The 12,617-nt window shown below is 40.7% G+C and overlaps 1 protein-coding gene across 2 annotated transcripts; it reads right to left on the minus strand.

Moving 5' to 3' along the window:
- Window positions 1-293: 293 nt before the first annotated feature.
- Window positions 294-11,419, minus strand: dyrk1ab (dual-specificity tyrosine-(Y)-phosphorylation regulated kinase 1A, b). 2 transcript variants are annotated; one of them, XM_079272285.1, is made up of 11 exons: window positions 10,633-11,419; window positions 7,045-7,241; window positions 6,642-6,734; window positions 6,312-6,500; window positions 5,912-6,059; window positions 5,525-5,811; window positions 5,215-5,361; window positions 4,985-5,125; window positions 4,557-4,860; window positions 4,331-4,455; window positions 294-3,958 (listed from the first exon to the last, which is right to left on the minus strand). In XM_079272285.1, the coding sequence occupies exons 2-11, from the start codon at window positions 7,162-7,164 to the stop codon at window positions 3,371-3,373; spliced, it is 2,142 nt and encodes a 713-aa protein (XP_079128411.1). In that variant the 5' UTR covers window positions 7,165-7,241; window positions 10,633-11,419; the 3' UTR covers window positions 294-3,370. The 2 variants fall into 2 exon arrangements, with proteins under 2 accessions (XP_079128411.1, XP_079128412.1); XM_079272286.1 differs by lacking the exon at window positions 10,633-11,419 and adding an exon at window positions 9,839-9,965.
- Between the last annotated feature and the right edge of the window lie 1,198 nt (window positions 11,420-12,617).

Below are 12,617 nucleotides of genomic sequence, written 5' to 3' on the forward strand. Positions count from 1 at the left end.
GGGACCTCTCGCACCCGAAGCGAGAATCATACCCCTAGACCAACGAGCCAGAACGTCATAATATGGCATCTGTTCTTTTATAAAATCCGTAAACGATAAGCGTTCTGTCATTTTTATTATAGCACCTTGGTGATAATGTCATTTTGTGGGCAAGAAGATTTCCATGAAGACTCAGCTCTTCTTGGAAATAAAGAGTGAGCTCTTCTTGGAAATAAAGAGTGAGCTCTTCTTGGAAATCAGCTAATACAGATAGAGAACAATAAAGACACACAGAAGAATTCAATTAACTTCTTTTTATATATCATACATAAGACTGTCTTAATATAATACAAAGGGCATTGTCATAAACACAGCAAAGTCTTGACTAGATCTTACAATCTGTGGATACATGGACTTATCCTTTCCCCCATGCTGTTCAATTCTATAGTGCATGTTGCATGTACAAAAAAAGTGAAAAAATGTGAAATCAAAAATGACAAGGATAAATCCAAATTAAATAAGAGGATTTCAACTTCTGTTGGGTGTTCAGATATGTCGACAAGTATACGTGTTTGTGTATAACCCACAAACTGACCAGGCTTATGAAAGATGGAACCTTATTTTCAACCATGTGCTTCTCATATAACCAAAAAGTAAGGTTTGTGTACATGCACTTACAATATACCCTGTGAAAATTATTAAGGTTTGAAGATCTAGCTTTCCCTGTTTGATTCAAACCCTACCTCATAGTGTTGTCCTGATGTAGTCAAGTACCTTTGCCAAAAGGCAAGGTTTTGCCACTAAGAAAACAGGATTTCCTGCCCACTGAATGGTCACCAAATTGACAAACATAATCAACATACCAGCAGGAGCAAGGTAGTGAGTTCTATACTTCCTTTATTAAAAAAATATAAATATATACATAAATTCTATTTCAACTATTAAAAAGGGGCTGCATTTCATGACAACTGCTCTAAATAAGAGGTCAATCAGCATGATCTGAAATAGGCGCACACTTACGAGTCACTGCAGTCAATTTTTTTTCTTTTTCAGTCTTTATTTTTGGAATGTTTAGTACCAGTATGAGAGCCAGTAATAAAACCACTGGCAATTTCTAAATGTCTCAAATTCTGCGGGGTATGAAAAAATGATTGCAAATTTGCAATTAACCTTGACATCCAGATAAAACCCCAATCTCAATATAGGTAGCTTTACATTTGTGTTTGTGGAAATACCAAGCACGGTGTCTTATGATGGTTTCTCCTTTAAAATGGCAACAGCATGACCTGTGGCCTGCCCTTAAATTTGAATGGTGGCTGTGGGCAGGTTTTTCTGTTTAATTTCAAAGCTGGTAAAATGAGCAACAGAAGAAAGAAAGCACTTCAAAATCCCTGATATAAAAAAAAAAAAGAAGAAGAAAAAAAAAAAAAAAGATCTGGTTATTGACTTATGTTTTGAGGACATGTCTGCCGAGGCAGAGCATGTGATTGTGGGCTTACGGACACCCTTTCCCTTTGAATAGGACAACAATCATGGGGGGATCTGCCCTACCAAATCAGAGAAATACCAGTCAACACAAACTGATTTGCCACAATTATCCTTACCCTGCCAAAGACGATGACGTTAAGTCATGCTTCACAGCAGAAACTAGCCAAGTTGACCAAATGATGTATGAAAGGCAGCAAAACCCTTTGAAATAGTATGATGGGGGCAAAAGAAAAACGACGACACAGAAATAGAACGCATTAGTCTCCTTTTTTTTTTTTTCTTTTCTTTTTTTTTAAACCATCAGCTTCTATCTTGCTACTCCGGAGCCTGCAGAGTAACTACCAAATTTTCTAAACATACCAAAGTTTTTAAAAGACTCCCAAAATAATCTACCAATTAATATGGAAACAGTTTTGGTAAAACGTTGCAAACAAATCTGGCCAGAATACACAATAGCCAACGGTCTCAACAACGGTCTCCAGTTTTGCTAAAGTAATATATTGCAGCTGTTTGTATTGACGTTAAAATAAGATCTTGATAAACTTTGCGTCAAAGTGGTGAACTGCTACATTATTGGTTACAGACACCTATATGCTATAAAACAACTGCTTTGGTATAAAAACATATCCAAAGGGAAAATAAATTCTTGTAAAATTCACAGCATAATTTGAGGAGAAAAAAGGCAGTCACTTAACTCGTTTTTTTTCTTCAGTTTCCATGTTTTGGATGGAGAGACTTGTGCAGGTGGTTCTGATGAGGAACTACATGCAAAAGGGAAAAATAACAAAACATAAAAGGGTAGACTCTGGAATAGATAGTTCTTTCCACTGCAAAATCCTTAACCAGTGAATAAGATTTTCAAGGAAGTAATGTTTAGGAGGTTGTTGTGTACAATAAGACCCTGTTATGTGGGGCCCTGCTGAAGAAGAAATCTTTGTCGAGAAAGGCCTCAAATTACCATTCTTATTTACCTTTTCTAAGTTGTTTTTAATTTCCTTAAAGAATTAAGGGCTGTCTAGAGAGAAAAATAGAGAAAAGCCATCTTAATTCAAATGATAATGTCCAGCTCCATCCCATCCCAAGTCCATGAGTCATAAGGCCAAAGGGTTATCTAGAACCAGCCGCTGACTGTCTTCCTTTACCGGGGCTGGATCCTTTCGTCTCCGGCGCCCATCGCTGCTCTCATCTGTGCCGGGGCCTACGGGGGCCTCTAGGCCTGAGGGGTGGTGCTCCCCCCTCTCTCCTTTGACCCAGTTGGTGTCAGTATCCACCCGCGGGGTCTCCTCTCTCTGCCCGGGCCAGCACACGCTATAGGGACTCCACTGCTATGTGCTCCCCTTCAACAGAGTTACACAATACCGACCAACAACAAGAAATATCACCGCAAACACTTCCCCCTCATTGTCAAGCTACAGGATTTACAAGCAGCTTTTTACGAGAAATTTCACTTAAAAAAGGGCAAAATAATTAAGAACCAGTGGAACAATAATGTCAGGCAGTCCACAGTTTGAACCGAAAGAGGACGCCAAGCATTTCATCACCAACAGCTACCTGCAAAACAGCTTCAAACTTTGCTCTGAAATGCTCCTTAGAAGATTTTTGCCACATAATACCATATGGTGATTACTTGGTGGTTACATGAAACTGGTGAAATGGCAAGATGGATGTCTCAATCTCACTATGGTTATTCCGCAGTATTATTTTGTGCCTAATGATTGCAAAAGAAAAAAATCGGATGACAATTACATATATACTTTTTAACAAAGCTTTATCTCTGTAGTAGCGGTTCAGTGATATCTCCCTTCTGACGTGAGCAGCTTTTGTTCTCAACACACCTTGTAGTAAAAAACACCACCTTAAAAATGACGCACAGGGGGGAACACACAGCCAAATGTCAGTGCAGTCACGAGCTGGCCATAGAACTCTGCTGCACACACACTCCAGTCATTGGAGACTCCTCCCGGTCCATGCCCTGCCTCATGCCCAGGTGGCCCTCCGCTAGGTAGTGGGCAGGCCCCGTGTTCGTGCCCATGGAGAATGCGGGGTGCGCCGCCATGCCCGTCTCCTGCCGTGGGTTCGAGAAGGCACCTAGCCCCATGCTCAGCCCACCGTTCTGACCAAAGTCAAGGGCTCCGGCGGGCAAATGGCGGAGCTGGTAGGCCTGGTTGCCATGGTTCCCAGTGGAAGAGGACGATGTAGAGGAAGAGGAGGCAGAGGAAGACAGGGAGGTCATGGACAGGTGGCCGTGAACCACCTCCATGGAGTCCTGTGTTGAGGAGCTGTGTGTCGGGGAGGTGTAGTGGCGTGGGCGTGGTCGTGTCGCCATCATCTGCCCGTGGTGGGGATGAGCATGTGAGTGGGGATGCAGGGCCTTAGGGTGCTGAGGGGGGACATGGAAGGTGGTCTCCTGGACTGGGTGAGTCTCTCCAGTGACTGCCTCTGGTCCAACACCACCTCCCCACACCAGCGGGGGTGGGTAAGGCTGTCTTGCCTGAACAAAGTCAAAAAGAAAAGTTTGTTATGGCCATGACATAATACCTCCCAATTTAGGAAGTATACATGTTACATTCATAAGATTGTATTTCAAGACCACAGTTTATGAATTTCATTTAGTTAACTCAGCCAAAATCAAGGGATTTTTATATTAGTATTAACCTCTTTAAACTGTTCTGAAAATATCTTTATTAGGAAAGCTTAAAATACAAAGGGGCAGCCTCCATGCACATGCTAGATGAGCAAAAATGTACTCAGATTTTGGAAATACAAAAAAATAATATCACACTCTAATGATAATTTACCACCATCACACTATCTCCCCTCAGTATCAGGTGAACATACAGATGTTTCCGGGCTTCTCACTGACCTGTGGGCAGAGGCTGTCACCGTCGATGGTAGGCAAGGCCGCGCCAAAGTGTCCTCCACTGTGCAAGTGGTGATGGGTCGGGTCTGACCTGGCTCTGCCACTGGTACTAGTCCCAGATGATCCGCCTAAGGGTGAAACAAAAGTGTCACAACAACTGATAAACAATTTCTTTCACTACTTTACGTGACGGACAGCCGAGCAGCGGGGTTCTCAGGTGGACAGTTACCTGAACTAGAGGAGGTGCTGGAGGTGGTTCCTGAAGACTGGGACTGCTCTAATGCGGGGCTCGTGGACACGCTGCTGCTCGTATTGGTCCCCTCGTCCGCAGTCTTCTTGAAGAAGCTGTGCTGCAGGGCATAGTAGGGCTGGATGCGGCTCTTCGGGTCATAGTCCAACATCCGGAGGATCAGGTCCTTGAACTTCAAGTAGTCAGCAACAGCGTGGCCAGACTCCCCCGCCCGCCGGCCACCTGGACCCCCTGTCTCCACACCCAGGATGGAGTGGAGCTTCCGAGAGGCTGGAGGCTTATACTGTTTAACGGCAGAGTACACAAAGATTAAGAGATTTACTCAGCCATGACTGCTGTACATCATCACTCACACATCTTTCAGTCAGTGTACCTGCAGCAATAAAAACAAAAAGAAATGAGCTCACCCTTTTGCCATCTTTGGTCTTCTTAACACTCCATGTACCATCTGAAAGCTTCTCAAAGAACTTCCTGGCTTTTGGGGCTAGGTCCATTATGTGATTCGGTGGGATACCAAGAACCTCGACTATTTTGTTCATCTGGTCCACCTGGGGAACAAGTTATTGATCAGGTTACTGTAACATTTACACCGGACATGTTAAGCTGACGTAACAAAAAGTATATCAGGTTCTTTTACCTCATTAGCTCCGCTAAAGAGAGGTTCTCCAGTGTGCATCTCTACCAAGATGCAACCCAAGGACCACATGTCGATGGCCAGGTCATAGGGCATTCCCAGCAGCACCTCTGGGGAACGGTAGAAGCGACTCTGGATATATTGGTATATCTACAAAAAGAAAGCACGGACAATCAGACGCCCTGCATGTAATCTCTGAATGACCTTTTCATTACACCAAACGTCTCAAAGCAACAACCATCGCACACTTCTCAGAGACATTCTTGCATACATTCATTTAATTGCTGATAAGAAGAAATAAAACTGCAGATACCCTTTGTCCCAGTTGGCATGAGCTGCCAAAGTCCACTATTTTGATGGCACTCCTCTTGGGGTTACAGAGGAGAATGTTTTCAGGCTTCAGGTCACAGTGGATGATGCTGAGCTCAGGCGTGGCCAGGAAGAGCAGCGCCGTGCATAGCTGCTGGGCAAACTTCCGGGTGAGGTTGAGGGAGACGCCGCGGAAGTTGGTATTTCGGAGTAGGTCGTACAGGTTGTAAGAAAGCATCTCAAACACGAGGCAGAGGTGGTTCCGGAACATGAAGTGACGCTTCAGGTGAACTGCAGAAAAAAACCAAATTGCCCCCATGTTAGTCAAATACAAGAAAGGCCTTTTGCATTTCTTTTATACGTCTCATCAGATCTCAGGCTGGTGGATTACCGATGTAGTATTTCATCTCGGTGTCATGTTTGTTCATGAGCTCTAGGAGGCGCACTTCAATCTGGGCTTGATTGAGGAAAGCTTTCTTGTTCTTGATGATCTTAATGGCAACCCATTCCTGCTCAGCACGGTCGTACGCTTTCACAACCTGAAGACGCCGACAAGAGCACATTTGAATCATCCCCGACAGATAAATAGGAACTGCTCCTTTGATAACAAACATCTACATTTGAAAACTTAACTGCACATGAAAACTCTTCAGTAAGTAGCTAACATCTTGCTGTTATTTATAGAGAGGAAAATTAAACCATGATTTGTTTCTCCAAGTTCAAGACAATTGTCTCTGTCACATGCTCAAACTAAGAATATATGTGTGTGTGTTTGATTTATAATTAAGCACCTGTCCAAATGATCCTTTTCCTATCAAGGAATCAATCTCATAGCGGTCCATCCACTTCTCCCCATTCTTGACGATGTAGTCATAGTTATCATCGTCATAGCCATCATTGAAGACTTTCCTCTCTTTTTTGTGACTGGAGTCTTCACCCTGACCCTGTTGGTGCCGTCGCTTCTTTTTTGCATAATACACCTATAAATTAAACAAGTAAACAATTCCCATGATCACATTTGAAGACGTTTCATATTACTCTTGCATTTTCAGCATTTTGCAAATCGTTACAATGAAACATACAGATGATTTAGAGCAAGGCATTTAATCGGGAAAACAAACCTCATTGATGTGTTTGTATGTTTTGATAAGGTCAATGGAGAGCTTCCTCAGGGGAGCTGAAGTTGGGTCACGAAAGCACTGGGGCATGTGCCTCTGAAGTATCAGATGGGAAAGTCATAACATTTCAGAAACAAACAATATGCACAGTACATTTGTAAGTAGCAGGGCTTATTAAAATTGCTTATGGAAAAAATCTTAGAGGCCATTTATTAAAATGTACAAAATATATATTGCACAAGTTTGAAATGGCTAGACTGAAAGAACATGTACAAGCAGCTACTCTGCCTGGTGACAGCAGCACAGAGGGAAGTATACTTTTATATCACATTGATTATTGCAATTCCTGTAACACTAGACATGAAGACGAACAGAAGTAAGAGAGCTAGGGGTAGGGTTAGTGTACCTGATTGGCAGTGAGCTGTGGTGTCTGGTCGCTGTACGGTAAGACCGTAACAGATTGGTCAGTGCTTGGCTGGTAGCGGTCACTGTACTGCTGGTGCGTATGGGGCATTGGAGCAGCCATCTGAAGACCAGCAGTGTGTAAAGAAAAAGAGGGCGCAAGCCGGACGGACGAAGGTTTGCATGCTGAAGTCTCTCCTCCTAGAAGACATGAACACTGCTATGAGCTGCACATTACCTTAGTTCAACATTAAATGGAACAAAACACACAAGAGGAAAAAGGCTAATGATCTTAATGTAAAACGGCAGTATTTCCTCTTCCATACAGGCAGTTAACGGCCTAAAAATAAAACGGATAAATATAGTTGCTTCTTATTGTACAGATTTAATATAAAAGTGCATTATTATAATATATACATTTATATGCGTGTATGCAAAAATGCAAAGTATGCATTTGTAATATTTGAATGCATGTTGAAATGATCACTAAAACAGACAAAATGATCATAAGATGTTGAGAACAATAAAAAGGATTAATTTATTGCTCAGAGAAATCTCAGATAAATAAGAAGTTTCTTTTGTTAAACATGTAAGGTCAGAAAAATGCATCAAAGGATAACATACAATAAATTATAGCAGTAATATATCAACCTTTGTGAAGAAAAAGGAGCAAAACAGCAGGTTTAACAGTGAAAAGGGGTGAAAATAAAGCATCTCCACACTACACAGTGAATCATCCTTCATTTTAAGCCAGAGGAATCAAAAAAATATCAAATAGCATGTGCAGCTATCAGCATCTCTCACCAGACAACACAATTCACCAGTGCTACACAGTAACCACTATTCAGAATCCCAGCAACAGCACCTAATTAGCATAGCCTATCACCACAGAGATACAGCGTGATTTGGCAAGCCCATCAATGCACAGACCAATCACAACGCAGTATGCAAATAGCCTACTTTTGTTGCCAGGGCAGAGCTGCTCCCATTTTCCAATGAGAAAACAAGAAATAAACAAGAAATAAAATTGAACTTTGGCACACTTAGACGCTGCTTTCAGCACAAGAGCCTGACAGCAAAATAGCTGCACAGCCCAAAACCTGCACTCCATCTGAGAGCATTAGAAAGCTGACCCAGCTCTGGAAAAGGAAAATATACAGATCCACTGACGGAAATAAGAGGAACTGTAGGGTGGTAGAGCACAGTCAATGCCCGTATTTAAAAAAAGAAAAATATATTTATTTATTTTTATATATATATATATATATATATATATTTTATTATTATTATTATTTTAAAATAAAAGTAAAACTTTTTAATATAAGATCTTGTGTTGCAAGGATGGTACAAGTGATACTTTAAAAGTAAAACTAATTTAGTTTAATTAGATAGGCCTAATATCCAATATTATTTACTTTTATCTTTTTATAGACAAATATATTTAAAGCACTAAAATGATAGGACTGATATTTCATTATGACAAGTGTGTCTATTTTCAGCTTGTTCAGCTGAGACCTGAAAACAATCATTTGAGCTCTGTCATTAAATGTAAAGTTAAACTGTATTAAATTGATATTTAAATACTGCATTGACCAATGCTAATAATGACTAAACATTGTTTGATTGTTTCCCACTAAAGAATGTCCTAAAATGTGTAAGTCTGGATAGCTGATTCAAAACAGCCAAATAACTATAAGAGAAGATCTTAGGTGCACCACTTCCCACCAAAGGGTTAAGGCTTAATATATAGCATGTAAAATGTAATGTAAGATTTCATATAATCCTGGGAGAAGAGTCCAGCAGCAAACCACTACCCACTACAAAGCATAAAAACAGATCATCATTGTGCATCTTTGGTGGGGATTTAACTTCATAGTGGTTAAACTTTTGTTGAGAAGGGACAGAGGACCCCTGAAGAATAGAGGACACCCCAAAACTTTGAAAAGTGTGCACGGGGTAAATGGTGGAACTTTTGGGGATTTTTAAAAATAATTTTGAAATTCTGCTGCTTGTAGATCAACTGTCAAAAGCAGTTAATGCCGAAGACAGTGACATTTTTTAAAAACACAAAAGATCTGAAGCTCTTATGAAACAGTTAAAAGAGGAATAGTTCACTCAGAGTGGCACAGAGTACAATTAACAAAACAAATGAGGATTAATATTGTTGTGGACTTGGATGTGGTTCTCCTCTTTACATGCCTATAATTAATATACCTATGTAATTATCGTGGATTTTATGACATGAAATATACTTAAAAAAATAGGGAGCCCAAAGTTAAGTTACCGTGCAAACGTCATAATATAGTATGATACGTTGCTGTATCATTCAAATTAACAAATAACTGAAAATATTTGGTTTGAGCTCATTTAACAAACAGAATACCTGATATCAGACTAACTGTGGAGTGAATTTGGCTTTTTTAAAATCACTAACCCTAATGGGAAAAAAATTCCAAGCTGTATTTGACAATAAAGCCATTTTGCACGCGCACTTGTAGCTCTTTAATCTCTGCAAAACGTTTGATTATTCTTCATTTTCAGTACTGACATATGAACAGTTCCTCTCCTGGCTCCACTCACCACGGCATCAACGGGCCTATTTAGGTGTAAATATAACGACAGCTAGCATGCTATTAGTAGCTGTATCACAAGTGATAGCTGAAGACCTCTGTAACGAGCCTGTGTGTCATCTTCTCACGCCCAACCGATACGATCCAAAAGATGAATCAAATGCAACCCGTCCAGAACAATTAAACGCCTAACGTCCGTGCATGAAGACGGTGTAACTCTGTACTTACAGATGATGGGGTAGATCTCGTCATGGTTGGAATTTAGAAAGCATATTCAGTGTTAATTCGCGTCCTCTCTTCCTACATACTGTTCGTGTATGCCTCCAATTCCAAACGTATTCACGCTCACGTTACCGTTAGCGGTCTAACTAGCTAACGCTGTCGTCGTTATAACGTTACCGTGAAAACTGCGGGACAAGCGAGCACATCGCTCACCAATCCAACGTTAGCTAGTGACGCTGCTGGGCCCACTCAGCTGGTTCGTCAACAAGCCGTTAACCATTAGCCAGGTTAGCAGAACGAGCTATCAGGCGTTAGCCAGGTTAACGTTAGCTAGGTGAGCAACTCTAAAACACAAACTACACTGAACGTTGATATTTACACAATAAGACATTGCATCTGTGGTAAATCAAACAGGGCTGTAAGCTAACACACAACAGCTTAAATGGTACCTGGCAATGACAGTGTGTTATATCGCAGGGTGAACGTTAGCTGTACCGTTCGATTCGTCCGTTGGACCCTCCAACTGACAACAAGCTACAGAACTGTTCTGGATTCCGATTTAAATTAGTTCGTTGACTTACTGACTGGACTAGAATGTTAACGCTGGCTTCACCGCCACAAAATGTAAGCTAGCCGCCATACCATAAGCTACTATTCTCAACTTCACTGTCGCGTCCATCATTGTTAACCATTCACGTTACATATATATATTTATATATATACACAACTGCAAAAGCGTTAACGTGACATTTTAAACTGATGAAGGCTAGGGTTAAACGTAGGATTTAACAAATGCTCACCTCTGATGGCACGATCTTCATTTAAAGTCCAATAACCTGTATGATGAGGAAACTTATCCAGCTTGAGATTCTCCCCTCCCTGCACGGTTAGCGATATTAACGTTAAATGCAATCCGCGTCCTCTGATCGGCAAAACTCTAGAATAATTCGCCAGCCAGATTTAATACGCTTTTCATATCCCAAGCTTTGGTGAACAACATTGGAGATTGAAGCAACTTTGACTAACAGCTGATGACTAGCAACATGCTAACGTTAACTAGCACGCATAACTCACTAGCTAACCTTAGCGAACTGGCTAGCTAGTTGACAAAATGAAGCTAACATTAGCTACCTGCCCTGGCTAGCAGTAGCTTCTTTGGCTAGCCTCGAGCTAACGATTCTAGCTACCGCTAAATAAACGTTATGCCAAATTCCGATTTTACCGTGTCTTTGCAAATTTTGCGTCAGTCACTTCGATGGTTACGACAGTACAGTTAAATCCAGAGTGTTTCAAACATGAAACAGAAACCGTGTCCTCTGATAATTTTGGTTAAGAATTTTGTGTCAATTTTCACAAAATGGCGCGCGGTCCAAACCTGCGCAGTGAACCGGCCCGGTGGACCAGAGACACGGACAACTGAGTTAGTGCGGCGCCGCCTAATTATTTCAGCTATGTTAAAACGTCGGCCTCTTGAGCTTCTTAATCCGGTCCACTAGACGCATTTCGATATCCAAAAACGTCAAATATATATCCACTGGCAGCATTATTCCGGCGGGAAGGGAGAACATTTGAAAAGACTGAGCTGGGAAAAAAAACCCTCCTGACAAAATGGCGATGCTCTAGCTTGTTGCCATGGCAACTGTCAATCAAAAAATGAAGTCCCCGGATGTACCAATGACGAATAAAATCTAACTGGCCAGAGTTACAGGGCACACATAAGTCTTGTGGTCTCCCTGTGTGTCTTGTTAACCGTGTCTGGCCTGTTGCTACCATCCAGAAGAGATGTTTATTGACAGACTGAGTTTATTTTTACAAAATGAAACTACCGTAGCCTTTTAAGATCGTAGCCTTATTATGCCTTACTTCTCTCACACTTAGTCAGTCTGTGTTCTCCTATTTTCTTTCTGTAGCGTTGTTGATTTAGAAAAATAATATAGCTCCATTGTTGATAATATGGAGCTATGTTAATAATATTAATCATGTATACTAACATGTATTGTTGTCGATCATTTTTTTGTAAAACAGCTATATTTCCTCTTCTACTTTACAGTATTTTTCAAATAAAATTCCCTCTTTCTGCAGGGTGACAGTGTCACCCTGCGGAACTGCAGTGGAACAAAAGTAACAAAACAGGGAATATTTTACTAAAAAAGCACAATAACTTTGGAAGGTATCCACTATGCTTGTGTACATCTGAAGCCCTTGATAAACCTCAGATAAACTTTGTAATATGTTTTTGCAAAGATATACTTACAGATATACTTACTTATTTTGTCCAGGAGGGGATCTGTTAATGGCCAGAATGGACAAGAATGATAACAGCAAGACCATTGTGTTTCAAAAAAACATATGGACATCTGACTATTGATTTAAGACCTACATTAAGAATTGTGAACCCATCCTTTAATAGCCTTGACACATCTTAATTCTAAAGATGTGCTAAACGTTTTTAAACGTTAACCTATATTTATCCCAGATTCGCTTGTTACCTGTAATAAACTCACTGTATTTCTTCTGAAAAGAAAAATAGGAAAAACTATTTTGCCGAGAAAAACGGTGAAACTTTAAGGCTTTAAATATGAGGTTTAGAGCTGGTTAAGAATAACCACACAGAATAACCATTGAAGGTTAAACATTTTGGCTATACCTACAATTACAAAAAAATATGTCAGTGCAGCAGAATAAATAAGGATGCTTTAATTATGAGTGAAAATGAATTTATTAGGGCAGCTTCTCTGCTGCAGGCCTACATTTCTCTCAAATTGATAGCTATTTATGACAAGCA

Source organism: Melanostigma gelatinosum (genome assembly GCF_949748355.1).
Source record: "Melanostigma gelatinosum genome assembly, chromosome: 7".
In the NCBI taxonomy this organism is placed as follows: Eukaryota; Metazoa; Chordata; class Actinopteri; order Perciformes; family Zoarcidae; genus Melanostigma; species Melanostigma gelatinosum.